The sequence below is a fragment of the Cucurbita pepo genome, chromosome 2 (assembly GCF_057944985.1).
Source record: "Cucurbita pepo subsp. pepo isolate OVF chromosome 2, ASM5794498v1, whole genome shotgun sequence".
Classification (NCBI taxonomy): domain Eukaryota; kingdom Viridiplantae; phylum Streptophyta; class Magnoliopsida; order Cucurbitales; family Cucurbitaceae; genus Cucurbita; species Cucurbita pepo.
In genome coordinates, this window is record NC_141799.1 from 13480966 (window position 1) to 13506862 (window position 25897).

At 36.4% G+C, this 25897-nt stretch overlaps 3 protein-coding genes across 7 annotated transcripts; 2 read left to right on the forward strand and 1 right to left on the reverse strand.

The window, feature by feature from the left end:
- The first annotated feature begins 478 nt into the window (after positions 1 to 478).
- On the forward strand, positions 479 to 4370 carry LOC111785624 (uncharacterized). The gene is made up of 7 exons (XM_023666000.2): positions 479 to 869; positions 1139 to 1194; positions 1308 to 2224; positions 2702 to 2891; positions 3109 to 3294; positions 3428 to 3804; positions 3956 to 4370. The coding sequence occupies exons 1-7, from the start codon at positions 676 to 678 to the stop codon at positions 4094 to 4096; spliced, it is 2061 nt and encodes a 686-aa protein (XP_023521768.2). The 5' UTR covers positions 479 to 675; the 3' UTR covers positions 4097 to 4370.
- Positions 4371 to 5320: 950 nt separating this feature from the next.
- Positions 5321 to 8397, forward strand: GTF2H2 (general transcription factor II H2). Its single transcript, XM_087121492.1, has 4 exons — positions 5321 to 5980; positions 6430 to 6891; positions 7024 to 7399; positions 7832 to 8397. The coding sequence occupies exons 1-4, from the start codon at positions 5696 to 5698 to the stop codon at positions 7981 to 7983; spliced, it is 1275 nt and encodes a 424-aa protein (XP_086977618.1). The 5' UTR covers positions 5321 to 5695; the 3' UTR covers positions 7984 to 8397.
- Positions 8398 to 9063: 666 nt separating this feature from the next.
- LOC111787679 (E3 SUMO-protein ligase SIZ1) lies at positions 9064 to 23738 on the reverse strand. Of its 5 annotated transcripts, none has more exons than XM_023667701.2 (17): positions 23578 to 23738; positions 23299 to 23422; positions 21753 to 21833; positions 18941 to 18983; positions 18333 to 18405; positions 17940 to 18102; positions 17659 to 17789; positions 16868 to 16942; positions 15897 to 15984; positions 15750 to 15825; positions 15463 to 15536; positions 15261 to 15368; positions 13862 to 14023; positions 11872 to 11976; positions 11725 to 11805; positions 10450 to 11647; positions 9064 to 9839 (listed from the first exon to the last, which is right to left on the reverse strand). In XM_023667701.2, exons 2-17 carry the CDS (start codon positions 23320 to 23322, stop codon positions 9700 to 9702), a joined length of 2622 nt encoding a protein of 873 aa, XP_023523469.1. In that variant the 5' UTR covers positions 23323 to 23422; positions 23578 to 23738; the 3' UTR covers positions 9064 to 9699. The 5 variants fall into 5 exon arrangements, with proteins under 5 accessions (XP_023523469.1, XP_023523467.1, XP_023523468.1 ...); XM_023667699.2 differs by having other exon boundaries at positions 10444 to 11647; XM_023667700.2 differs by having other exon boundaries at positions 10444 to 11647; positions 23299 to 23433; positions 23578 to 23736.
- Positions 23739 to 25897: the final 2159 nt, after the last annotated feature.

The following is a 25897-nucleotide window of genomic DNA, read 5'->3' on the forward strand; positions in this document are numbered from 1 at the left end:
ATATATATACATATATATATATTTTTTTTTTGTCAATAATTATAAATTGATTTGGGTTTGTTTTGTTGGCAAACTTTTAATATATTTTATTTAAGATGGTATCTCGTGGATAAATAAAATTAAAAAAATTGAGAACCCAGTATCCAACCCGAACCCAACTCGAAGATAAAGAGTTAGGTTGGGTTGTGAAAAGTTTTGGATTGGGTTATCCAACCAACCCAAATTTTTGGGTTGGGTAAAAAAAAAATCTCTCAACCCAACACAACCCCGACCATGTAACCTACCCTATTATAGATGAAAAATCAACCGATCTAAATTTCAATTTTGAAATATTTATAAATGATAAAAAAAAAACAAAAAAAATAGCGAAAAATATAAATAACCTCTCACAAATGTCAAAATTTTATACTAATTTCAATATTTAAAATAAAAAAATAAATAAAAAATTAAAAAATTATTCACGGAGAGAAAGGGAAAATGTAGAAGAAGGGAGAAAGGGATAAACCCTGGGAAGTTATGGGTTTTAGTTCGTTTTCAAACGCAGGGACTGAAGCCGAAGGTTCTGTCAAGAAGAGCATCTTTGAGAAGTCTTCCCCAATGTCGTAGCGTACTGATCGAATACCTGTTTCTGTTTCAAAAACCCTAAATCGGATCTCAAATTCAGACCTGATACGGATGGAAGCTGCCGGAAATGGCGGAAGAGCCGATGGCTCTTCTTCTCCGAAGCCCTTGAAGTTCTCGGCGTACCAGAACCCGGCATTATCCGCCGCTTTAACCGTCAATAGCATCCAACCTTCCAAGTTCACCTTCCTCTGCATCTTCTCCCTCTCCTCTGCATCTGCATTTGCCTTCCTTCGCATTGTTTCCTGGTAAAGTTTGATCTGCTGCGTCCTTTTTATTTAGTGAACTTTTCGATCTTCGTTTTCTGTCTGTAGCTTTGTTTTGTGTGGACTGTGAAGCTTTTCGTTAGTTCTGAATGAGGATTTTATGGATGTTGTCTTGAATGTGAACGAGAAATTACGAGTACTTGAGAAAGAGTTCTGCTGAATTTTTTCTTCAGATTTTCTTTTATGCTCTTGGTTTTGGTTTTCTCGGTTAACTGAAGCTAATGCATTCTTTTTCTTCTGAATTAATGAAGGGAGAATGCGATTATCGACAGCTTGAAGGTGAAAAACATTCCTGAAGAGGCGGCCTGTAAGTTACTATATTATTCTCATTTGTGTATGTTTGCTTTGAGTTTAAGCTACCACGTTGAACACTTATGGCTGTATTGCTTTTTTTGAATATCATCCTTTTCAATACTTCAGATGTTTCTGCCAAGGCTGTACAGACAGTGGTAGGCTTAGTATTTTTGGGAACAGTATTAGCTTTCTTCAAAGCAATATTCTTGTATAGAAGAAGATTTAGTGGTGGTGTGTCTGTTGTATCTGCCTCTAATGGTTCCAAGGATCAAACACCTCTTTCCAAGCGTCAGCTAGGGCTTATGGGATTAAAACCAAAGGTTGAGAATGGGACATCTGAAAAGGCATTAAAACCTCCAAAATCTAAACCCTACTCATCACCTCCTTCTTCTGATGTTCTTGTTCCTCTTCATCAATCTATGGGCAGTTTTGGTTATTCATCTCAAAGAAACACAGATAAATCAAACTCTGTCAGTGGAAGTAAAATGCAGTCTTTCACAACGCCTGCAAAGTCCCCTGGTTCTGATTCTTCGTTTTATCTTGTCTCTGGAGTGGCCTCACCATTGCCTTCTGGCCTGAGTTCATCGGGACGGGATTCTGTGGTTTGTACCTCATGGTCAAGCAAACGAGTATCCTCTCTGAAAGAAATTACGTCCGAAGAAGAATTTGAACGATTTCTTACTGAAGTAGATGAAAAGTTAACTGAGTCTGCAGGAAAATTAGCTACTCCACCCCCCACCATCAGCAGTGTTGGTAAAACCAGTCCCAGTACTGTTGATACTTCAGCTAATACCTCTGGAACTACCAGAAGTACTCCCTTGAGGCCTGTAAGAATGTCTCCAAGTTCACAGAAATTCAAAACTCCTCCTAAGAAAGGAGAGGGTGATGCTCCCTCTCCAATGTCTATGGAGGAAATGGTTGAAGCTTTCAAGCATTTGGGAGTATATCCCCAAATCGAGGAATGGCGTGATCGTCTTAGGCAATGGTTTTCTTCTATTCTGCTTAATCCTCTTGTAGAAAAGATTGAAACCAGTCATGTTCAGGTACGGTTGGTCTACTTTGTGCTTTAGTAATTAAGTTTTGTTTTCCTTGACTCGGATTTCAATGATTTTCATAAACCACAATTTAGGAATTCTATCGGGCATGTTAACTTGTTGTGATAAAGTTTTTGGTGTAAATATAGATTATATTTCATGGAAAAAAATATATATAATCCTGTGATATAGCGTATAATTTAACCTGTATATTAGAACATTTCAATTTTTTAGTGTCTAGATTTCTAGTTCTTGTGGAGCTATAGTTGTTGGCATATGACTTATATTCCCAATATTTCCATTTTTCCTCGTATGTCTCATTATGGAGATTTACGTGTGAATCAAACTGGTCTGATTTATAACTGTGTTTGAGAGTGGTCTTTGCTTAGTTGCACGATGAGTTACAAACATGAAACCAATGATTATTTTGATAGTTTACACATCCTTTGCACATTATTAATCTGCTAAACTTCATGGTTCTTTAAGGTAAAGGAAGTGGCTGCTAAACTCGGTATCTCAATTACAGTAAGTCCAGTAGGCGATTCCTCTGGAACCCTTCCTACTGTGTCTTCCGTTGACAGGACTAATGAATGGCAACCAACATTGGCCATTGATGAAGATGGACTTCTCCACCAGTTACGAGCAACGCTTGTGCAATCCATAGATGCTTCTAAAAGTAAGGTTTTCCTTTTATTTTTTTTCAAAAGTTTCTAGAATTTATGTTTCTATGGGTTTCTGGTTATAATTGATTATTTTTTTTTCCTTTTTTGAGTTTAGGTTATGATTGATTTGCTTGTTCTATCATCAGTCTCAGTAAAAGAAGCTTACTTTTCTATAGAAATAATAATAGTAATAATTATTGCTTTGTTTGCAATCATCTATCTTCAATGCAGTTAAGATGCCTCTAGTGAATATACAACGGTCTCCTCAGCAGAATCCCTCGGTTCCCATCATGCAAGAGTGTGTTGATGCCATTGTAGACCACCAGAAACTTCTTGCTTTGATGAAGGGTGAATTGGTCAAGGGCTTGCTGCCTCAAAGTAGCATTCGAGCAGATTATACAGCACAAAGAATCAAAGGTTGGCGTAGATCCTATATGATCAGTTTATCACGTTTTCCCCTTTTCCCACTAATTCATCTATCTAAATTCTGTAAAATAGATGGTAGATTACATTTTTTAAATTGACATTTGGACCACTACCAATTTCACAGAGCTTTCTGAAGGATCCTGCTTGAAAAATTACGAGTATCTTGTGACTGGAGAGGTATATGATAAGAAGAACAAGAAATGGACACTTGACCTTCCAACCGATTCTCACTTACTCTTGTATTTATTCTGTGCTTACCTTGAGCATCCGAAGTGGATGCTACATCTAGATCCTTCAACCTATGCCGGAGCTCAGTCCAGTAAAAATCCTTTGTTCTTGGGGGTTCTTCCTCCAAAAGAACGGTTTCCCGAGAAGTACATAGCAATAATATATGGTTCTCCTTCCATTATCCACCCTGGAGCTTGCATACTGGCTGTTGGGAGGAAAAGTCCCCCAGTTTTCTCTTTGTATTGGGATAAGAAGCTTCAGTTTTCCCTTCAGGTTGTTTTCCTTTGAACGCGTTATTTGCTCAAATCATTCTTAGACTTCGTTCAATATCATAGATTACATAATGTTTAATGTTACGTTCCAAAATCGATCTGATCTGAAACGTCATTGGGACAACAATAACTGTTATGATCTTTATTTTCAGGGAAGAACAGCATTGTGGGACGCCATATTGCTCCTGTGTCACAGAGTCAAGGTCGGATACGACGGAATCATTCGAGGTATGCACCTTGGTTCTTCTGCACTAAGAGTTCATCCGGTTCTGAATTCAGAGCCTGTAGACTGAGTGAGTCAATGTGTGTTTTTGGTTTCATCATTCTTCTCACTATATCTGCTACATGAAACTAACAAAACATGTGCTTATGCAACAATTTTTCTCCTTTGTACAAACATGCATCCTGGGGGAATTGCTTAGGGTCGACCTACCTACTGAAAGCTTAGAACTTTAGTTTCCCAGATTGAATGTTGATGTATCCTAGTCGGAGTTCTTCAATAGTTTGTACTGACCACAATTCACAAGGATCCTGAATCCGAAATTGTCAAAGAACAGTTTACAATTCTGTTTGGCTGCCTTTTTGTTTTACACAACTTTAAGTCGTCTTATCATTTCCCCACACCTTTTAGATGTGAGATTGCCATTAACTACCACTTTTAGTTCTATTTACAAGTTCGAACATGATTAAAATTAATCAAATAAATTAGAATGAAATTAATTGAATGCACAATTTATTGTTCTCGATCTTATTCTTCATTCTAACCATGATGATTTGATCTTGGAATGTATTTGAGGTAGGCAGATATCTCTTCAAACTTTAAGAGAAAAAATGGCTATGGCTAAATTATATATAATTAAAATATTCTTTGTTTAAAAAATATCTCTATATTTTTAAAATGTAAATGTTTTAATGTTATTGATAGTAGAAATTTTAATCTTATGTTGGATAAAAAGTCGATACCAAGTTATCTTATCTAGATTCTCTATCTAATCTTCTAACATATTTATTCGATAATTGTGAAATCTTTATGAAATATTAAGTATAATTTTCAAATTTTTTAAATGAATAAGAGTGTTTTTATGATGTAAAAGAGTGTTTTTATAATTTAAAAAAAGTTTAAAGAAAATAGAACTAAAATGTAAGGTAACTTGAACATGATTAAGTGCATATCAAGTAAAGAAGTTGAAGAGAGGCCTAGACGCAATCCGAACCAACTGAGATTACCGGAAGCGATCTGGACTCTATTCTGGATTTTTGACCATATTCTTCGTAGAGCCCTCTTATCTCCTCCTTCTCCATGAAGAAAAATGTCAAACACAACCGAACCGACTGAGATCACTGGGAGCGATCTGAACTCTATTATAGATTTCTAACCACGTTCTCCATAAGACTCCCTTATCTCTTCCTTCTTCAAGCTCGGGTAATGAAAGAAGGAACCGACAAGAAAGTATCAACAACCCCCGAAAGATTTATCTATACAACCACATGGGTTTGAAAGATGATGGCCCAAAAAAAAATTAGGCATCCCTAAAAAATCCCAATGACATTAGCATTACAAGTACAGTCTACGCCGAAACATTTCCTAAGCGCTCACTTTCTGCCTCTGCCACTGAACACCATTACAACTGCCACTGTTCTCTCATCTCTTCTCTTCACACTCGAATCCCACCCATCAAATTCATATCCACCTCAGTTCGTCATTATCGATTCCTCAGCGCACCTTCAATCCCCGAATTGGCCCTCATTTTTCCAATTCTTTTGACCTACCTACTGTTACTCTTTAACTCCCCTAATGCTGCTTGTTCTCCAAGTATAGATTGTTTTCGATATTGGGGGTTCATCAATTTGATCTCATTCCAAAACCCTCAAGAAATTCCTTAGGAAAAACCATGAACAATGGCGAAAATCGGCGATTAAATGGTGAGGTCGAAGAAGAAGACGATGATGACGATGCCAATGGCGGAATGGCGGCCTGGGAAAGGACTTATGCGGATGATAGGTCGTGGGAAGCCCTACAAGAGGACGAGTCTGGGCTTCTTCGGCCGATTGACAATAAGGCCATTTTCCATGCCCAATATCGCAGACGTCTTCGTTCACTTTCTTCCTTAGCAACCACTGCTCGAATTCAAAAGGGTCTTATTCGCTATCTATATGTCGTCATTGATTTCTCCAGGGTTGGTTTCCCTGTTCATTCATGTCTCTATTACTTCCTGCTATTTAATTTAATTTCACCTATGCCTTCGCTTTTGATGTTCTTATGGAGAAAAGGGATTTGTGATGTTCATCAAGTTAAATGCATAGAATCTCTGCTGAAATGTTTTTCATTGAAAATATGGAGTAGATCACAAAACAAACAAACTTTCAAGTAATCTTAATTTCCAGAAACCAAATACTAACAATCAAATGATTATCAAACATGGACTTCTCCCAAGAACTATAATGTGGTATAATCTCATTTTCCCAACTTGTTTGTTCTCTGATTATGTTAGGAAGGGTCTGGGAAGTATTTTGTGAATGAGTTTAGTTTAGAGCATGAATTTCTGTCCATAGGAACTGTAGAAGTGATGAAATGGTGGTTTTTCCTTATCTATTTCTCTTATTTTGCGTATCTCTCGACGTGCAGGCAGCAGCGGAAATGGATTTTCGACCGAGTCGAATGGCTGTGGTTGCAAAACATGTGGAAGCTTTTGTCAGGGAATTCTTTGACCAAAATCCTCTCAGTCAGATTGGTTTGGTGACTATAAAGGATGGAGTTGCTCATAGCTTAACAGATCTTGGTGGAAGTCCTGAGTCCCATGTTAAAGCATTAATGGGGAAACTGGAATGCTCAGGTGAAGCATCCTTGCAGAATGGTCTGGATCTTGTTTGTGGCTATCTAAATCAAATACCATCATATGGGCATAGAGAAGTTTTAATCTTATACTCTGCTCTCAATTCCTGTGATCCTGGAGATATAATGGAGACAGTTCAGAAATGCAAAACATCTAAAATAAGGTGTTCAGTTATTGGTCTTACTGCTGAACTTTTTATATGCAGACATCTGTGTCAGGAAACCGGTGGCTCGTACTCGGTCGCATTGGATGAGGTGAGTTTAATTGGATGTGTCGGTTTCCTAAAATGAAGAACTAACCATAAAATTACTGCAGCAAGACTCTGTTGATGTTTTTATATGGGAGTACTTCGCTAAATGTTTGTGAAAAACTTGCCTTTTTTGTAGTCCCATTTCAAAGAGTTGCTATTAGAGCACGCACCTCCACCCCCAGCAATAGCAGACTCTGCAATGCCTAATTTGATCAAGATGGGGTTTCCACAAAGAGCAGGGGAGAGTTCTATTGCGATTTGTTCGTGTCACAAGGAAGCTAAAGTTGGAGGGGGCTATACTTGCCCTCGATGCAAAGCTCGAGTTTGCGAGCTCCCAACTGAGTGTCGAATTTGTGGATTGACACTTATTTCTTCACCTCATTTGGCTAGGTCGTACCATCATCTCTTTCCGATTATACCATTTGATGAAGTTTCTGATAAACTATTTCATGATCCACGACATCAACTACCGAAAGTTTGCTTTGGCTGCCAAGAAAACTTCACAAATCCTGGTAAGAACTCAAATAAACATGATACTTGGAATTACGGTCTTCTTATAATATAATGTACGTGTCGGATTAGTGAGCGTGGATACCTTAAAATCAGGTGGAGTGGAAAGAACAGACTTTTTGTCTTTCTTACTTGGGGTTCTTTAAGCTGGGTGCTATTTTCGAATGGCCCGTAATGTCTGATTCCTAAAGCAAAGAATGTCTGTTCACGGTTTGGTCGTTCTTCATTACTAATTTTGTGCTGCATCAGTACTATGCTGAAACAATCTCATGGGGATTTAAGTTGTCTCTGTATTGGGTGACTTAAGATTATTACATTGCTCATATGTGATCCTGTTTAAGGCAATAGAAGCAACTTTATGAAGAAATATGGATGATTTCTGCACTGTTCATCGAACTTTTGACTCATTGAAATGTACATTCTGTTCATATTAGGTACAGGTAACAGCCCAGGCATCCGAGTTTCTTGCCCAAAGTGCAAACAACACTTCTGTCTTGATTGTGATATTTATATTCACGAGAGCTTGCACAATTGCCCTGGCTGTGAGAGTTTCAGACGTCCCAAATCAGCGACTTCCGATGATTGAACGGATGCGAACTTCTGATGGTTAAACATGTTCCTTTGGACCGAATGCATACCCTTGACCAAATCCAAACTCTATTATGGCCATGTCAATGCTGTCTGTTCATTTGGGTTAAAGCTGTTATGAGTTTTGTACCAAGTTTCATGTATGTCCTATGATGAATCAGAGGCTCACTTTGTTACTGTTGAAGTTGTCTTTGATGTTTCGACAGACAGCTCAACCAGAGGCCAAGTTCATGGGTGCGGCTTTTTTACACTTGAACCCATTGTTGAAATTGGCTAAAAGTTGGTTCTGAGAATAAGATTTCACAAAACTAACAGGCCGCTCAGTTTCGTAGGAAGGCCGATTTCCAATGGTTTTACTTGTAGTGTACTCAAAATTGAACCCCCAGTAGGCAATTCCCATTTTCATTTTCATGATGACGTGCAGGAGCTTTATATTGTCTGATTATTCAATGTTTTTTTAGTCTAAGTTATAAAAGTATCTTTATGTATGCGGAAAGGTCATTCTTTAGTCATGAGATTTCATATCGGTTGAAAAGGAGATTGGTTCACCGGGCTCTGAAAGAAGGTGAATTGTGAAATCCCACATTGATTGGAGAGAACGAAACATTCTTTGTAGGGGTGTGGAGATGCATTTTAAAAACTTTGAGAAGTTCGAAAGGGAAAGCCCACAGAGAACAATATTTGTTAGCGGTAGATTTGAGCCGTTACAAATGGTATTAGAGCTGGACACCAGGCGATGTACCAACGAGGATGTTGAGCTCCGAAGGGGGTGGACACGAGGCGGTGTGCCAACAAGGACTCTGGGCCCCGAAGGGGTGAATTGGGGGGATCCCACATCAATTGGAGAAGTGGATTGTGAGATCCCACATCGGTTGGGGAAGAGAATGACTCGTTCCACCCCACAAACGACTTGTTTCACCCCACATCGGTTGTGTTACTCCTTGCCTGAGTAAAAACCCAAAAAGTAACAATACCTGCTAACTTCGACGGTTATTGGAGTCTAAGTCATTTACAATATGATGATACGAGTATACAAATTTCCAAGATCAAATTCAAAACCAAGACAACAAAATAGATGCAATGAAATTTCTTAATGATTATCATTGGCAATGATTGTATTTGAAGTAGTGCTTTTCGAAAGCGTTGCAACAAGGAAAGATGGGAAGCAACCACTCGTTCAGTTTCCACAGGATGATATGTAGAACGGTCACGCCAATTAAACATTAAACTTTCTTTCTGGTGTAAAATTAATTTCTATAAATAAACTAAATCTCAATCAAAGATATATACACCTAATTGCTCTCATCGTAGAGGAAAAAAAATTGTATTACATGACGACTACCCAATTCATGACCATCTCTCTCTGTACAGTTTCACCCGCACTGGAACTACAAGCACACAAGTCGTCCGACCATCCTGCCATCCTCTATCACATTAGGCCTTTGGCGTCACCAATAATCAGAGAATTGAAGAGAGTTGGGTGTTGTTGTATAATATCCATTATCCATTTCCACTGTGCTGGCCAGATTCCCTCCACTAGCTTTGGTCCTTGACGATTGCTCGTTTATCAACTTTCTTACCCATAAAATATGGGGGAACATACTTGGAAGTTTGAAGAAGAGATGAACCAAAATGAATATTTACGAGCTTGCCTGTCCCCAGAAAGAAATCAAATAAGAGCAGCAATAATTCTTGGTCATCTAAGGTACAAAGCCTACTCTGAATCGGAGTCTATAGAAAGGTACATCCGCTGTCTGACAGAACGCTTCTGGCGAGGGAAGGAGAATGGGCTATCTGATCTTTGCCGGCTTGCTTTCTCATGTCTAACGTCATTCATTCCAAGAAGCAGAGAAGCTGATGCAACAATATAGTTAGCCTCAAAATCAAGAATACACCAGAACTTCGAATAAAAGCAAATGCAGAAGCAAGAGAAGCTGGAATTGAGTTTTTATTTTTCAGAAGCATGATTTCATTGATGTGATGACATGTACAAAAGGGGGATGAAAGCCTCCTCACAGGCCTAGAGGTTACAAAAAAGCCCTCCACCGAGTATAATTTCAGAGATCATTTGGGCATGTTCTTTCTACAGGAAATAATGAAGTATATGAGCAAGATCATAAGAAAACGGCCAGAAAACAATAGACATATGCATAAACAAGATAATTACATGCAAAAACCAATTTTGTCCAATCCAAAATTGAAAAGATCCAAAAGAATATAAAAGTCTGAAGTGGAGGAGCAAAGGACGGCAAACAAGTAACACTTTTCACTGATATAGTGAAAAGTCACAAGGCATTGGTGAGGAACGTGAAGGAAAATAAAAAAAATATCCAGGCAAAAAATTGCTGTAACTACAAAAGATCTATTCAAACAATGCATGCGTTTCAGATCTGCAACCATCATTGAATTCTAACCAATCCTCACAATTCAACAGGAGAGGAAGTGGAAAATAACTAACCAGTACCAGACAATGAATTGATTTCGCCTCCAGTTGATGGAATATGCTGTCTTGAATTCAGTCCCTTGGCCGTTGTTGACTCCACATTGCTACCACCTAAATCACCCCCAAGCCTGAGAGAGATCCAGTCATCAGTATGAACACCATTTGATACATCAACCTCATCTCTGAAATCAGACTGCATAGGCGCATCTGAAGGCCTTGTAGGAAGAAATATTTGAAGAGATGGATCATCACCAGCAAAAGCTAATGGATTATCAACCAAGCTATCGTTCATGTTACCATCAGTACGACCAATTGAAGAATCTGGAACAAGAGAAGTGGGACTTATAGCTGCCTCTGGGGCCACTGCATAGCCATTCATTGAGGAACAATTGATGGAGTTATGCTGCAAGTCAACTAAATCATCTGATAAAACTGCATTGTTGCTAAACAATTGGAACCCAGCACCTCCTTGTGTTCCAGGAGGTAATGACCAAGACATTCCAAAATCAACCTCATCGTGGGCATTAAAAAGACCCAAGCATGAATTTCCAGAAGATAATAGAGTTGGATCATCGGGATATGTATCTGTGTGTCCAGGAGGTGGCATGGAGAAAGGAACCTCATCTGCATCTGTATGGTTCGTCTGATAAACAGTTCCAGACGTAACTAAAATGTCATTATCTTCATCTGAATCACTTAGAACAATGACATCACCAGCTGGAGCAATAGGATTTTGTTCGGTAAATCCATATGCTGAGTCAACATGTAAGGAAAGAGAATCCATCTCAATCCCATTATTATTAGAGAGATCCAAGTTTACACCACCCTGGTTTACACTTGGATCTTCACCATCCCTACTGTCAGTGGCACTGCTGCTCATTGGGATAATCTTGTGGTCATGGTTCTCATAATTCTCCCCCATTCTATTACCAGAGAAAGTATTGATATCTTCAGGTCTGCTGACTTCCCAAAACCCATTACTATTCCTCCTGATGCCAAGTTTCAGACCACGCTCTAATCCATCTTCATGCTTTATCTGCTTTGATGCTTCCATCTTTGGTTTAACTTCTTCGTTACTAACGCACAAAGTGCCGTCAGGGGAGTGCCACAGCCAAAGGTCACCAAGATCCCTGCGCTCGCTTTCAGTTTTAGACCTCACACGCCAGGAACCATCAGGCTTAACGTCAATTTCTGTAACATCTTCTCCACAATGTCTCATCTGTAGAACCATAGTATGACAGGATTAAATTAATTTCACCGGTAAAATGTAGCTGAAGAATGCAGAAAAGACAGTACCATAGATGTTATACGGTTGAAATAAGGGTCTATGATAACATTCTCCAGCGCATAGTTCTTCAGACAGATTGGGCACTGCCACTGCAGTAAAAATACAAACAGTTTAATATAAGAAGATTAGCATAAGAAATTGAAAAAACAACTTGCCTTCCTTGAGCGTTGATTCATTTCTACAAACACTTCAAGATCAAAGCAGCCCATGTGCGCACAAGGTTTAAACCGTCCAGCAATCTTCATTCTTGAACCACTCATCTAGGGAACGGAAGCCCACAAAGAAATAATACAGATTATTACCAATAAATAATTTTTGCAACACAAGTGTAACTCCAAAAATAATATAAGAACTTCCTAGCAAAAAATTGAGTATGCACTCTGGCTTCAACCATCTTTCCTTAATTACACAATATTGAGGCCAATTCTTGCAACAATGTTCTCTACAATCTGTGGAATTGGATATGCATGCACACAAGTAAAACCCAAAACAATTTTTCCAGTGGTTAGCCAACTAGAAATACCAAATTACAAGCTGATGAGTATCCCATACTAGCGTTTATACTCACTTCAGTTTGACAACCAAAATTTAGACATTGAAACCATCTAATGAATGTCAAGTCACTGTAACATACTTTTATCATGAAATTATCCAACTAACTCAAATAATGGAGGACAAAGGAACTTCTTAAGTTCACACTGGGCACATAGGTTTAGACCTTGCAACCTCAATATCCATCTAGTATGGGAAATACTCTTCAAAACAATGAAGAACGTGACCACATATATACATATATGGTGCATAAGAAAAGCTTAATACTGCAACATGATTCACCTTTATTGTCCTAGGCACAGGAATTTTAAAAAAATAGTGTGGTCAAAGTCAACTGTGAGTGACACACTAATTATATAAACATAAACCAAAGGTTCTCAAAAAGGAAAGTTTGTTTCTTGTTCAAAAAAAAAAAAAAAAAAAAAAATTAGAGGTTTGCAACACCCAGCCGGCTATCTGATCTGTTGGATCAGCCATTTGATTCCAAACTATTTTCCAAGATAAGAGTAGATCTCCATATTTTGATCATTTATTATGATTTGTTTTTGGCAAGAAACAATGTTTTTGATAAAATAAAATTATACAAGGGGGTGAACCCCCATCCAAAGGAAGTTACAAAAACATCCTCCAGTTAGAAAAAGAACAGTGCCCGTGATATGATTGCAAAAGGGGAGACATTTTTACACCATGATAAAGACAAAATAGAAAGAGACTATAAAAAAGATATTTGATGCCATCTTATCAAAAAAAAAATTGTGGCTCCTCTCAATAGCGACCAAATAAAGGCTATGCTGAAATGAAGCCAAAACCACGAGTCTTCTTTGTGTGATGGAATGGATGATCAAGTAGGATCAAAGGGAAGAAGCACAGACCAACCAAAGCCAGCGAGAAGAATTTCACAAATTCAGGAAGAGAAAGCACAAAGTACGATCATCATCCTTTTTGCATAATGGGCACCTCTAAAGTGAAATGGCCATCCATGGAATCCTTATTTGCAGATTATTGGAGAATTGAGGTAAGTAGGACTTGAGTGATCAAAGCAAAAACTTGAGTTTGGTGGGATAGATCCTTCAAAATGACATTATAAAGGCTTTGCTCGGATTTCATGACCAAAGCAAAGATTAACAGTTGATCATCAAACTTGGATATGTAAATCTTTAAAACAAGGACCTTTTGGGATTGATAGTTCATCTTTAGTTTTTATGATAAACCAGCTTTCATTGAGAAAATGACAGGAATACATAAGCGGAAAAGATCAATACTTGGATTTTTCGTATCCTATCCGAAGTGTTAATTTTGAGAAAAATGACAGAGTACATAAATAGAAAGAGTTCTCTTCATGCGCACTAGAAGAGTTTTTTGTGATTTTTAATGGTTTGGCTTTCCTTCCCCTAAAGTTGTAATTTCTTTGTCAACTCCAGCGACAGTGAACCAATGAAAAGTGTTGACCATTTACAAAAAGAAAGAATCGGCAACAAGCATAATCCATAAAGGATTGAGAAATCCTCCCACTTCTAACAAATATCTCAAATGAGAAGCATAATAATACAATATAGAAGACTAATGTATTTCAGAAAATGGCATGAGACTTACAGGACAGCGTAGATTAACCCCAAAAAAGTCTGCAACAACCTCCACGTCACTGTCACTATCAGCATTATCTGCAGTGTTCCCACCAAAAATGCAACGGCAAACACGGGCAAGAGCATCTTGAAAACATTCACCATCGGACTCCTTGGGAATCATGGCTAGAATCTAAAGAAGAAAAACCACGTGCAACACCCAATGACAACCAACTTATTAACATTTCTGAGAGAATAAAAGATAGGAAATATTTGTGACAGGCATTAAAAAAAATAAAACGGATACAAACATGTGCACATTGCAACAATTCCAACTCCCATCTCATTCCAATCCTCCTACATGAAAACTTAAGATAATAGGTAGAGCTCAGAAGATGGGACAGATCCCGACCATCCTAGGGTGGTAGAAAGATCAAACCCTTTGTACTCAAAATTTCTTATCCTTGTATTCAAGGGTTAGGTTAGGGGATGTGCAAATTTCTTTTCTTTTCTTCTCGTCTTAACAAGTAATTTATGCGAGACAAAAGTGATGCTATATCTGTTGTTCTTTCTTTCCTCTTTTCAATAAAAGAGATTCTTCTTCAAGATTAGAGTGAGAGTGAGTGATTGACGGGAGAAGAGGTGGGGTGAGAGAGAGAATATAGAAAATAGGAAACATGAGAGAGAAGTAGGGTAAAATGGATCCAATTTTTACAGTATTTAGAGTTTTGAGGGTTTAATTTTAACCTTCAAAGTTTAAATGTCTAATTTTCACATTTTTTAAAAGTTTAGCCAGTCTAAAATTTACATTTTTTTATGGTTTAGGGGTCTGACTTTCATAGTTTTGAGAGATTAACTTTTACACTTTGAAAGTTTGGGGTGCAATTGTTACAACCGACATACTTCGAGGGCAGTTTTTTGCAATTTTCCCTTCATTTTATTTCTTTCCAGCCATCTCCATCTCTTCCTTGCACCCAGTATCAATCTAATGCCCAAAAGCTTATGCCTTGTGATAGCCTCCAGCACCATTTCCTAATAGCCATCTCCCCTAACAACAATTTTCAAACATACTTAATTACCTCCTGGCAGTGGAAACTAGTAACTTACTGGGGAAGGTAAGTTCAGTTCTATGAAGATGCATACAGACACAAGAAATGACGCAATTGAATATCGGTATAAGAATAAAGGCTTGACCCCTCATGCAAATGTTTTATATTAATAGAAGTATTTATTTCTTTCAAACCTGCCCCACAATTATACACAAAACAATGAAGCTGCACCGCACCAGTGATAACGAAACATTTACACTGGAAAAATGTGCTGCTTCATTACAAATATGTCTAACAAATATAAAGATTCTCCAAAATGATATCCAGAAGAATCTAAAACCTTGAAAGATATTTAACAGCTATGGTTCCCAAAAAAGTTACCTGTTGAACAGTGCGCCGTTTCACAATTCGAACCCCTAAACAAAAAGTACGATTATCACATCCTGTTAATGTTATCTTATTCATTCCATCTTTTGTGCACGGTGTGATCTGACAGGACAAAAGAGTCCAAAAGTTAGGCGTTAGAAAACATAATGCTCCACGAGAATACACAAAAATTGCAATGCAGAATAAGAGAGCTTACAATTGGACCATCATCACGACCATTGGCCCCCAAAAGTTGAGAGCCGGGCCTATTAATGGCACGAACAGCCAAACCTGTGAAGCAATTAAAGTTTGATCGTCAAAACTAAATGAACTGTCCTACTGCATAGTAAACATCATTATACATACATGATAGTGCAACCATGACCTAATCAATAATTAAATGCATGCCTACTTTTTTATAAACTGACAAATATGATAGATAAATACAGTTGTGAACTTTTTAATTAAAGTTTTGATACATATAGGGTAAAATTAATAGCATACCATTAATTTGTAACTCTGCATACTGAGGCCATTGCATCCTGAATGGAACCTTGTCGTTCAAAAGCATACACCAGGCCTAGCATAACAAAGACATACTTAGTTAAGAAATCAATCAGTTTACAGGGAAAGAAAGGTGCACTAACCAACCTGAACATCATATTCCTGTTTAGAAAGTAAGTCCTTATCGGCCCTTGTGAGTTGAAACGTTCTATCCAGACTCTGCATGGGATTTGTCCTACATATTCGTACAAGAGGCACGTCGTCAAAAAAAAAAAGAATATATAGAAAATCAATATATATGTTATAAGAATGTAACATTAGAACTTCTGGTTGAAATAGAAATATGACGGGGAAAACCCTAAACAATAAGCATCTAGGGTTAGTAATTTTTTAATTAATAAAGAAGAAAAAAAACCCTAAATGCAAGGATTTTTTGCGTTCAGTGTCAGTAAATATTTTTTCAACTATGAAGAAGCCCCAAGGCACTGGACTTTGCACCATAGGGCTCATAAGAAGCCACAAGCACACATGCGTCTCACCTTGAGATCTGCGCCTGGCACCTAGGCACAAGCCTTAAGGAACTTTTTAAAACACTGGACACAGGCTAGAATTGAGAATGAAGATGCAGGGAATGATGTTAAAGGTATACTGAGGGATACAGGACCAAAAAGAACTGGCTTGTTGAGAACAAACAAGTAAATCGGGACAGAAAGATCTTGAACGTATAAGATATTATTATCCCCAGCGTTTGATTGTTAATCTATTTGTTCAAGTTACTTCCAACTCTTAACATGTAATCGTAATCTACACTTTTCTAAAAGAAACAGGACTTTTACTAACATGATGAAATCTGCAAAAAGGAGATAGCCTCAATCCATGGCTAAGTGAAATTATAAGAAAGAGCTCAAATTAGTCAACATATCAGAAAATGAATAATTACATACGAAATTACCAAGTCAACACCAAAATGCAAAGACAGATATGACATTACCATTTAAACTTAAATGAACAAAATGTATCCATGCATAAACAAAAACAGCGTTTTTGGGTTTCTTTTTCTTTTCAAGAGGCGGGGGATACAGAAGGTCTTGAATCAAAAGTTAATAAAGTGACCTCACCCATCCGTTGGAATGTTTGAGGATGTGGTAATCAGCTTTGCAGGAAACAGAGGATGTGCAACTGAAACCCAAAAACTGTATTAAAAAAATGTTAGATGGCACATCATTAAAGAAGGACAAAACAAAATTACTTAATTAACTCTTATTATACAATTGAAAGCATCAACCTGGGCACCAAAAAAATTAATTCAAGGTCAACGTGCATCAAACTGAAATCAAGAGATCCCTTATCCAACAAACTTGAAATCTATTCGTTAATTTAGATAATTGCAAAGGTTTTAAAATTCATCAAAAGAAAGATTTTGTGTTGTAAGCAAAGAAATCAATCATGTGTCACTCCCGAAAAAAGGTTAATACTGGAGTTAGAGTGTAGAAGCTTAACTATTTTCTCTATTTAGTCACTAATTTGTTCTTTTCTTTGGATGAGAATTTTTTGGCGGAATAAATGTTATTAACTTCTTCAAAGAAGAAAGTACTTCAATATTTCATTATCAAACATTCCTGTTTCCCATACATCCAGTTTATTTCTACAACATAAGCAACTAATACTTTTTTCTCTATGTAGAGATATACCAGACAAGCCAAAATGTACTGAACCACATAAAGAAGAAACTTTCAAGCAAATAGCATACTTCACTGCCCTCAATTGCACATACCAAACAGTCATTCCTATGGGAAGGATAGTAGTTATTGACTGATTTAAAAAAAGGCAGACTTGCATTCAGTAACCCCTAATTCCACAAATAAAAAGCCAATAGGCTAAATGGAAGACATGGGTAATAGATACGCACGGGTCAGCACGATTGAGACGACAGATCTCACAATAAAAGTGTTCAGGGCATGGTGGATTGCTTTCCGTAAGTTTCTCTGGAACTATAACACAACTAATGTGCTGCCACACTTGGCACCGTGGATCCTCACACTGTCGAACGTAAAAAAGAGTGGTGAACAAAAGCAACTGATGTTTCAAGGGAGATGGAACCATAAAAGGAACCAAAATAATTAAAACAAAAAAAAAACATGGAAGGAACTTAAAAAGAAAAATGCATAAACAGAATGGTTTGAGTTATACCTTAATCGTCGATTCTGTTTGTAAGGCATTTCCACAAAGACACCGAACCTTCATATCCAATTGCAAAGAATCTTCTGTTTCGCCTTTAACCTGCATGTTACTACTGTCAGAGACACCTTGACCCTTAGATGCTAAATCCGTGGCCCCAGAAACCTGCATCTTTCTGCATAAAAAAAAATCATGAGAAAGAAGTTTGAACAAATAAAAGTTGACAGCTGGGCATACATAAGGTATAAAAGAATGTGAAAAAGAAAACACCAGTTGAGATGATTACAAGAAACACTACAAGATATGATATATTTATAAAACAGCGACGTGTGAATAATTACAGAATTAAAAGTGGAAGTTAGTCAACAAGAACCTTGAAGAAATATATAACACCAGAAGACAAACCTATATGTATCATCAACAAGTTTAGCCACTTGATCCTTTCCAACAGCATTTTTCTTTGCCCACATTTTTGAAACTGAAAAGAAACAATTGAAACAGATATTGATAAAATATGAGACAAGTCTTATTAAAGTTATAAAGTAACTACAGCTTATGTTCACAGAACATGAAAATTTTTGGCTAATTAAAAGCCTTTTTGGTAGCCCTTTGGCCTTCTGGGGTATCTTATCTCCTTTTTTGTATGCTTTTCCACCATTAATATGTTCCTTATTTCTTATAAAAAAAACAAAACAAAAATAATTGAACTCGAGACCTTAACATTTATATACTGAACCCCAACCAACAGGGTTTCCCTTAGCCCCTCAACCTTAGTCCCCCAACCAACTGGATTTCCCTTAGTCCCTCAAACAAGACATGCAAGCAATATGAAAAAAAAAACAAACACGAAAGCAATGTATTTAAGAGCTTCAACATATTCCAGCAAAAGAATTATGAAACAGAAGCCCAACGTATGAAGATCTCCACATAAACAAGGGGAACTATATAGTGCTCAATTGTAGAATTCAAGTAAGGTTATAAAGAAGAATGTTATCAAGATTTAAAAATCTTACCTTGTTCATCAGAAAGGATGGCAAGTATCCGCTCAACGAGGTCCTACAAAAACATGTCAGACAATCTCTTGAACACATCACATATTTTAACTCATAAGGTAGCAACCAGAAAGAATATATATCAACGCACAACTCAACTTGATAAGCATGGAAACATATTTTGGTTGAACTTTTCCGGTCTTTCCTCTTTGGCCACAGATATTATCGGTAAGAGAAGTCAAGTGTGCAAAAAAGTGAAAGGATAGTGAATTCTCCCTATAACCAAGGTATTCCAAAAGGATTACAACTTCCAATTGGCTTGTAAACCAAAACCTCGCAAACCTTCCACCCTATTAGATTCATCCCCAACCCCCAATTCTCAATGAATGTGTGAAGACCACAATATCAAGCCAGAAATTAATATTTTTAAATGTTTCCTTGGACCCACGAGTGTATATTCAAGGAGAATAAGGAAGTGGCCCGAAGACTTTATTTCACTTCCTAGAAAGCATGTTTGGTTAGCCAGGTACTGGATAAAAGAAACAATGAAGAAAACAAAAACATGTTTCTCACATATGGGACCTCCATTTGAAAGGGTTAATATCATTCAAAGAAACTCTCGGACAAGCTTGTTATAAGGAATTCATACTTCCTGTGCTAGTAAACTTCTTTTTGAACAAAAAAGCCAAAAAACAATAAAAGAACAAAAAAAAAAGAAATAACTTCTCAGTTCTCATTGATAAAATGAAATAATGGTATCTACCTTCTACTATAAGCTGATAAAATAAAAGATGAAAACAAACCATGAAACCTTTGAGCCTACAGTAAAATCAATCTTAACAGCTAAAAGTACAACCCCAAGGACTTTGATAGACCCCATCCAAGCCATTTAATAAACTATAACAAAAAAAAAAACGAAAAATCAACACCTCTTGAACAACTTCTCATATACAAACCCATTAACCATTGGATAAGAAAACATCGATGCTCGCAGTGGACATTGCATAATCTCATCTAACTACATTGAAATCCCACTTATAGACTAAGTACTGTTACAAATGCCAAATAAGTCGCGTAGCTCTTGCCACAACTCTCTTTTCCCAGAAATTGAGTTATGCCGCTAACATACAAACCCCAAGAGGAAAATTTTTCCTCAAATGTAATCTTCTACGAAAAGAGAATATTCCACAAGTAACATCACCAACTCAAATAAGAGGCTCCTTCAACAAAGCAACAATACCTCCAGAAGCACAACTCCAACAGACAGAAGAAAGGTCCACCAACATTCAATTCTTTTCATTACAGAAATATAGGAGAAGTTGGGCATACCGAAAGCAGGGTAATCATAAGAAATTTCTTTTTGAAATATGAAAAAAGATATGAATCATTAAGATAAACAATGACATAAGAACGAAGATACATCGAAAACATGGATAAATAATTGAGAATGTTTGTTGGATATTAGAATGAGATTATCTTAATGGAACTTTGTGCTCAGTAGTTAATTCATATGGCTTATACAGGGAAAATTGTTAATTATAAATTTTAACTAGCCCGTTTATCTGAAGTTTGGGTTAATTTGATTGAGGGCTGAAAAGGTATATACAAAATTTAGGTAAAAAACGTAGGAAAATTTTTCTTCTTGTAGCGCCATTTCCCTATACTTGAGAACCAAAATTATATATTGGTTGAAAAGTTGAACAACTAGTTTATGGCCTAGCAACTACATCTTTGTTTTCTTTGCTGGACAAATAAAAGGACTTCGTAACATAAGGTGAATTCAAGATGAAGAAGTCCTTTTTTCTTGCAGACACCCAAAATAACATTTTCGGACTTTGATAATAGCTTCCATACATTCAGTTCAATACAAGAATTTATGGTATAATGAACAGAATCCTCACAAGCATCCCCGTAAGAATTGCAAAAACTCCTTCCACAAGTTCAAGCGAAGATCATGAAATTTTAATCCAGTCTCAACAGTCGGGAATAGCAAAGATTTAGTCAAGGACCACTTGATCCCATTCTTCAAATTTAATACATGAGTTCTCTAAGAAGACGGCCCCTACTTTCCAGAAGAATTCTACTTTCTGATTGGGTAACATCATAAAAGACCTCTATCTGTGACTAATGTTAATCTGAAAAAAGTTATTTCTAGGCTCATCAAGGATTTTGTGCTAGTCATATGAAGAAACTTTTTCCCAGACAAAACCAAAGTTTCCCCTTATTAACCTCAACATCTATATGAGCAATAGAAGTTTCACAAATCAACAAATAGTGCTTTAAAAAGTGTGCCTCGTCAAAGAGTCTCCCTGCAGCTTCACCTTCTTTAAAAAAAAAAACTTTTATAGATAGATGAAGATATATGCTCCAAAAACCCTCATTTCTCCAAACAATCTTTTACAAAAGCTTTTAATTCTATACTTTTTCATAAATCACAAATTTATTTACATTTTTTTATCATGCACCTCAAAAAACCTTGTACACAATTTCTTCTGTTCACTGACGTCTAGACTTCAGCCAAAAGGAAATATGTTCACGTAGAACACTGAACAAGGGGTAGAAAAAGACAAAAATCGTCATCAGGAGTTCTGAAATGCAAGTACAGTTATCAAAATACACCATAACGCAATTTGAATCAAATATTTTCAAGATAATTATGCTAAAAACAACAATTAGGGCTCTTTCATGTAACAACTTGCTTTTTGTCTTTTACACCTTTGTATTGACTGCTCAACCCTCCTTGACTTATTCTGTTTATACTTACACCTTTGCAAGAGCCAGTTACATGAAAAAAAAAAAAAAAAAATTAACAGTCAACATTCAGACAATTCACCTGCTTCTTTCCTTGCTTTGAGAGACCTAGTTGAGAGAGAATATCCTTGAGCTCTTTTATTCGAAAATAAGCCAATTTATCCTATAAGTGAAAATGAAAAACCACAAGCAGAAGTCAAATTAGTAGAGCATTAAAATTTCTTCATAAGATTCAGATAGATGAAATAAAATCTAGAGCAAGGAAGCAAAACGATATACTTTGTCCAACCAAAGTTACAACTTACAACCATCTAAAAATCCCAATAAATTATTAAAACCAACTTAGGAGTTGCTTTGATGATGAATAAGAAGTTTGAAATTCAAGAAGAAGACAAACCAGCATATAGAAAACTAAAATGACAATTGGACTACTAAGACTACATCAAATTAGAAGCAACAATCAATCTATCATCTACAGCAAGAGAGTATGCTTCATTTTATTAGACCACAGTGCTAAATGTTAAAGATACTACACTAACAAGAAACAGTAAAACATAAAATACATCAAAGTTAACAAATAAGACAAATAAGAGGCCATGTGCTTTAGAAAATATCCAATTTGAAGATAGACAAGTAGAATGTCATCATCCTCTTCTTAAATAGATAGATAATCAATTTATGGATCTCTTCTCAAAAAAAAAGAAGAAAAAAAAAAAAAATATATATATATATATATATATATATATATATATATATACGAGACAGCACGGAAGACTTCATTCACTCTTAAGAATTTCATTGTCATAATTATTTGTGGTTGGATATAAAACCAGGACTACAATCATAAACGTGTTCAATACTTATACTATACAAGATCAAAGTCTTGTTCTAGATGAGTTGCACTCAGTTTAAGTTGAAATTAGAATTCTTCTCTTCTCCACTTTGCAATCCTATGCTGCATTGAAATATAAAATAACCTACAAAGGGGATGCAGATAAATGAGTAGAACAGTTAGATGGTATGGTACTACGAGTACCTAATCAAACAACACAAATTTTTTGCCAAATACCCAATTGGCGAAAATCCTTCTACAATTTTTTTTAATAAAAAATAAAAATAAATAAGTCCCACTAACTTCCTATGATCTCTTGGTTTAAAACTAAAGGCTCGTCTAATCAACAGCAGGTTATATTTGATAGGAAAAAAAACTAGTTCAACAATAAACCATGAGAGATGGGAGCTTGAAAAACACAAACACTCAATAGGCTGACAACTTCATTGAATTCAAGGAGATTTTAACACTGTTCAGCGATCACAGAAAATATGAAGATGTAACAAACGAGTTACAACAGTCACAATCCGATCATCTCAAGCTAACAGAAAAGAAAGAACCAAAGGTCAGGTATATATTTGAGAAACTAAGCTAGAGGAGCAAATCTCCCCATGTAAATATCACACGGCATTTGGCCAGTAAAAATCCACATGAACATTACATTACACCAACAAAATCCTGGAGCAAGCCAAGTAACAGGTAAATGAGCATCCACAAATTCAAATTACAAGTCACTAGAGTAACAACATACATTGAAACAATCCAAATTGAACTAAAGACCAACATTAACAAGTACCTTGCAATTAGCAACCAAGTCCATCCTTTCCAAGTAACAACCCACAAAATCCCTAACGATGGTGTGCCAAAACGATGATTTTAACAGCAACTCAACACCAACCACCAACACATGGCCCTCCGAGCTGCGATTATTCTCATCAAAACAACCAAAAATGACAACAAACACAAAACAAAATCAGATTCCCATATAAAATCAAGCATAATTAATCAACAAGACACACACACACACACACACACACAATTGAACAGATGGCATAGAAACAGATTGCAAATTTACCTAAAGAAAAATTAGATTTCTACGAACTGGATGAAGAATTGAAAGCCGTATATTGATGTCCAGAAGCTCGAGTCGCCCACGCCGACTTCCCCCCCGCGACTCTGTCCTTAAGCGCTAGTGTTTCTTTTTGACCGAAACCCCAACCAGAACCAATCCCCTCCAATTACAAAGTGCGGACCTATCGACGATTATCCATTCCGATTTTTGAACGGCGAACATGTCCGGGCGGGGATACGCTGTACTCGTGTGTAACTTTTCACTAAGTTAACTCGAATCATTTATTATATTCGATCCACTCGACGGTCCAGATTTCATAACAAGGTGAAGAAGAATGGTGATGATTGTGCCACCTCATTACATTTCTATAGATGTCGTACTGCCGATCTTTCCTCAAGAAATAAATCGGTACAGATCAAAAACCCGGCAAGCAGACATTTTCCAGTCAAATAATCTTTTTTTTTTTCCAATGAAATAGTATTTTTCACCAAAAAAAAAAAATCATTATTATCTTGAATTTTTACCACCGACTATGTAGGTAAATAATTTAGGGTTACCCTAGGATTTTGTAAAAAGATTAAATTTTTAGAAATTAGGGTTAGTCTAGGTTAGGGTTTATATTCATTTTAATGGTTATAGTAAATTTTATTTTATTTCTAGCTAGTTTTAGACCTCAAATATTTATAGTGATTTTGTTGGTATTTTAGTATTTTGTTTAAATTTTTTATGGAAAATAATAAATATATTTTAAAAAAACTTCCACCTACTTTAATTAGTAAAAAAAATAAAAATAAAAATAAAACAATGTAAATATATTTAATACTGAAAAAGTTTGTAAATACTTTTTTTTTTAATTTTTAAAAAAACCTAACTAAGAATATTAATTAAAGATGTCGGTGGGGACGGAGTGGGGACGGGGATAGCTTTTCAGTCTCATCTCCGTACTCTTCTTCATCGTAAAATTCTCAATTCAATTATGTAGAAATTGGGAGGAGAATTTCCGACAAAGAATTTGTAGAGATAGATTCCTTCCCGAAAGTTATTTATCGTTTATGATTTATTTTTATTTTTTATTCAATTTTCTATAAAAAAAATATATATATTAAAGTTCACTAAATTTTCCAAAAAAAAAAAAAAATTTGAACATATACACCCTTAATTAAAATATTTGAGATTTGATTCTCACGGGTACGTATATTTCACTTAAAGTTCTTTGACATTGCTAGATAACTTTCACGGCTTGCCAGGAAGAAACCGGTGGCTTTCGTAATGGCTATTGACCTTAGTATGGTCTAGTCTTTTTAAATATTATCTTTTTACCTAACGAACAATAGAGGGTAGCAAGCAACTTTGCTTACATTTTGAAACGGCCGTGTTTTTTTTGTCTACAAAGCTTCATTATTACCCGTTCTAATTTCTCGTGTCATGCCATTAGACTCACAATGATTGTGCAAGCCAAACGTTGCTTAAAGAAAGAAAAATATTAAACATAGTTAACAGAGTTGATATCAACTTGAGTATAACTCAATTAGTTAAACTATTATAAGTTTTATTTTCAAAGCTCGTGTCTCTCCTTTTATCGCTTACAAATTTCTAACCATTTATCTTCTTTTTCTCTCATTCGCTTTTGCACCAAGATTGCTCATCGCTCACTGGGAACTGAGGACCCAACTCAACTTGAACCGGAAATATAATGGTTGGGTTGGGTTGGGTTGGTGTAGTTGGGTTGTCCTTGAGAATAGACCAACCCAAAAAATTGAATGGGTCCAAAAACACTCCTAACTCGAACTATGTTGCTGTGGCACTGTATATACCGGCATTATTGGTTCCGAGGAAAAACTTTTTGCTTCCATTCATCATAGATGATACAATCGCTCGTCCTAAATGAGAAGCGAGTGAACACAACCAAAAACATACTCAAATATTTCTCAAACTTCGTAGAAAAGAAGTCAAAATTATCTTTGTCAACTCACATGTATGTGAGAGTATCTATATCAAATGATGTGCTCGTTGTCACAACCATACCATGAAAGAGTAGGATGTAACCCTCACTTCGAGTCAAGCAAAGCAGCGATCCTCAAGAGGCACCCATTCAACCACGCGAGGGTCAGTATAGAAGAATGCCAAGATGCACTCATCATACGAGACAACATTTAACCTTCCTACACTTGGTTACCAAAAAAGGTTGTAGGATATTAAAGAATATTACTTTAAGAAACATGAACACAAGGACGGTTAGACACGTTCCAAAGAGATCTGTTACACCATCTTTCTTTCTGTCAGTGCATTACCTGCTAGCTTAAATCTCCATAAGCTAGTGCAA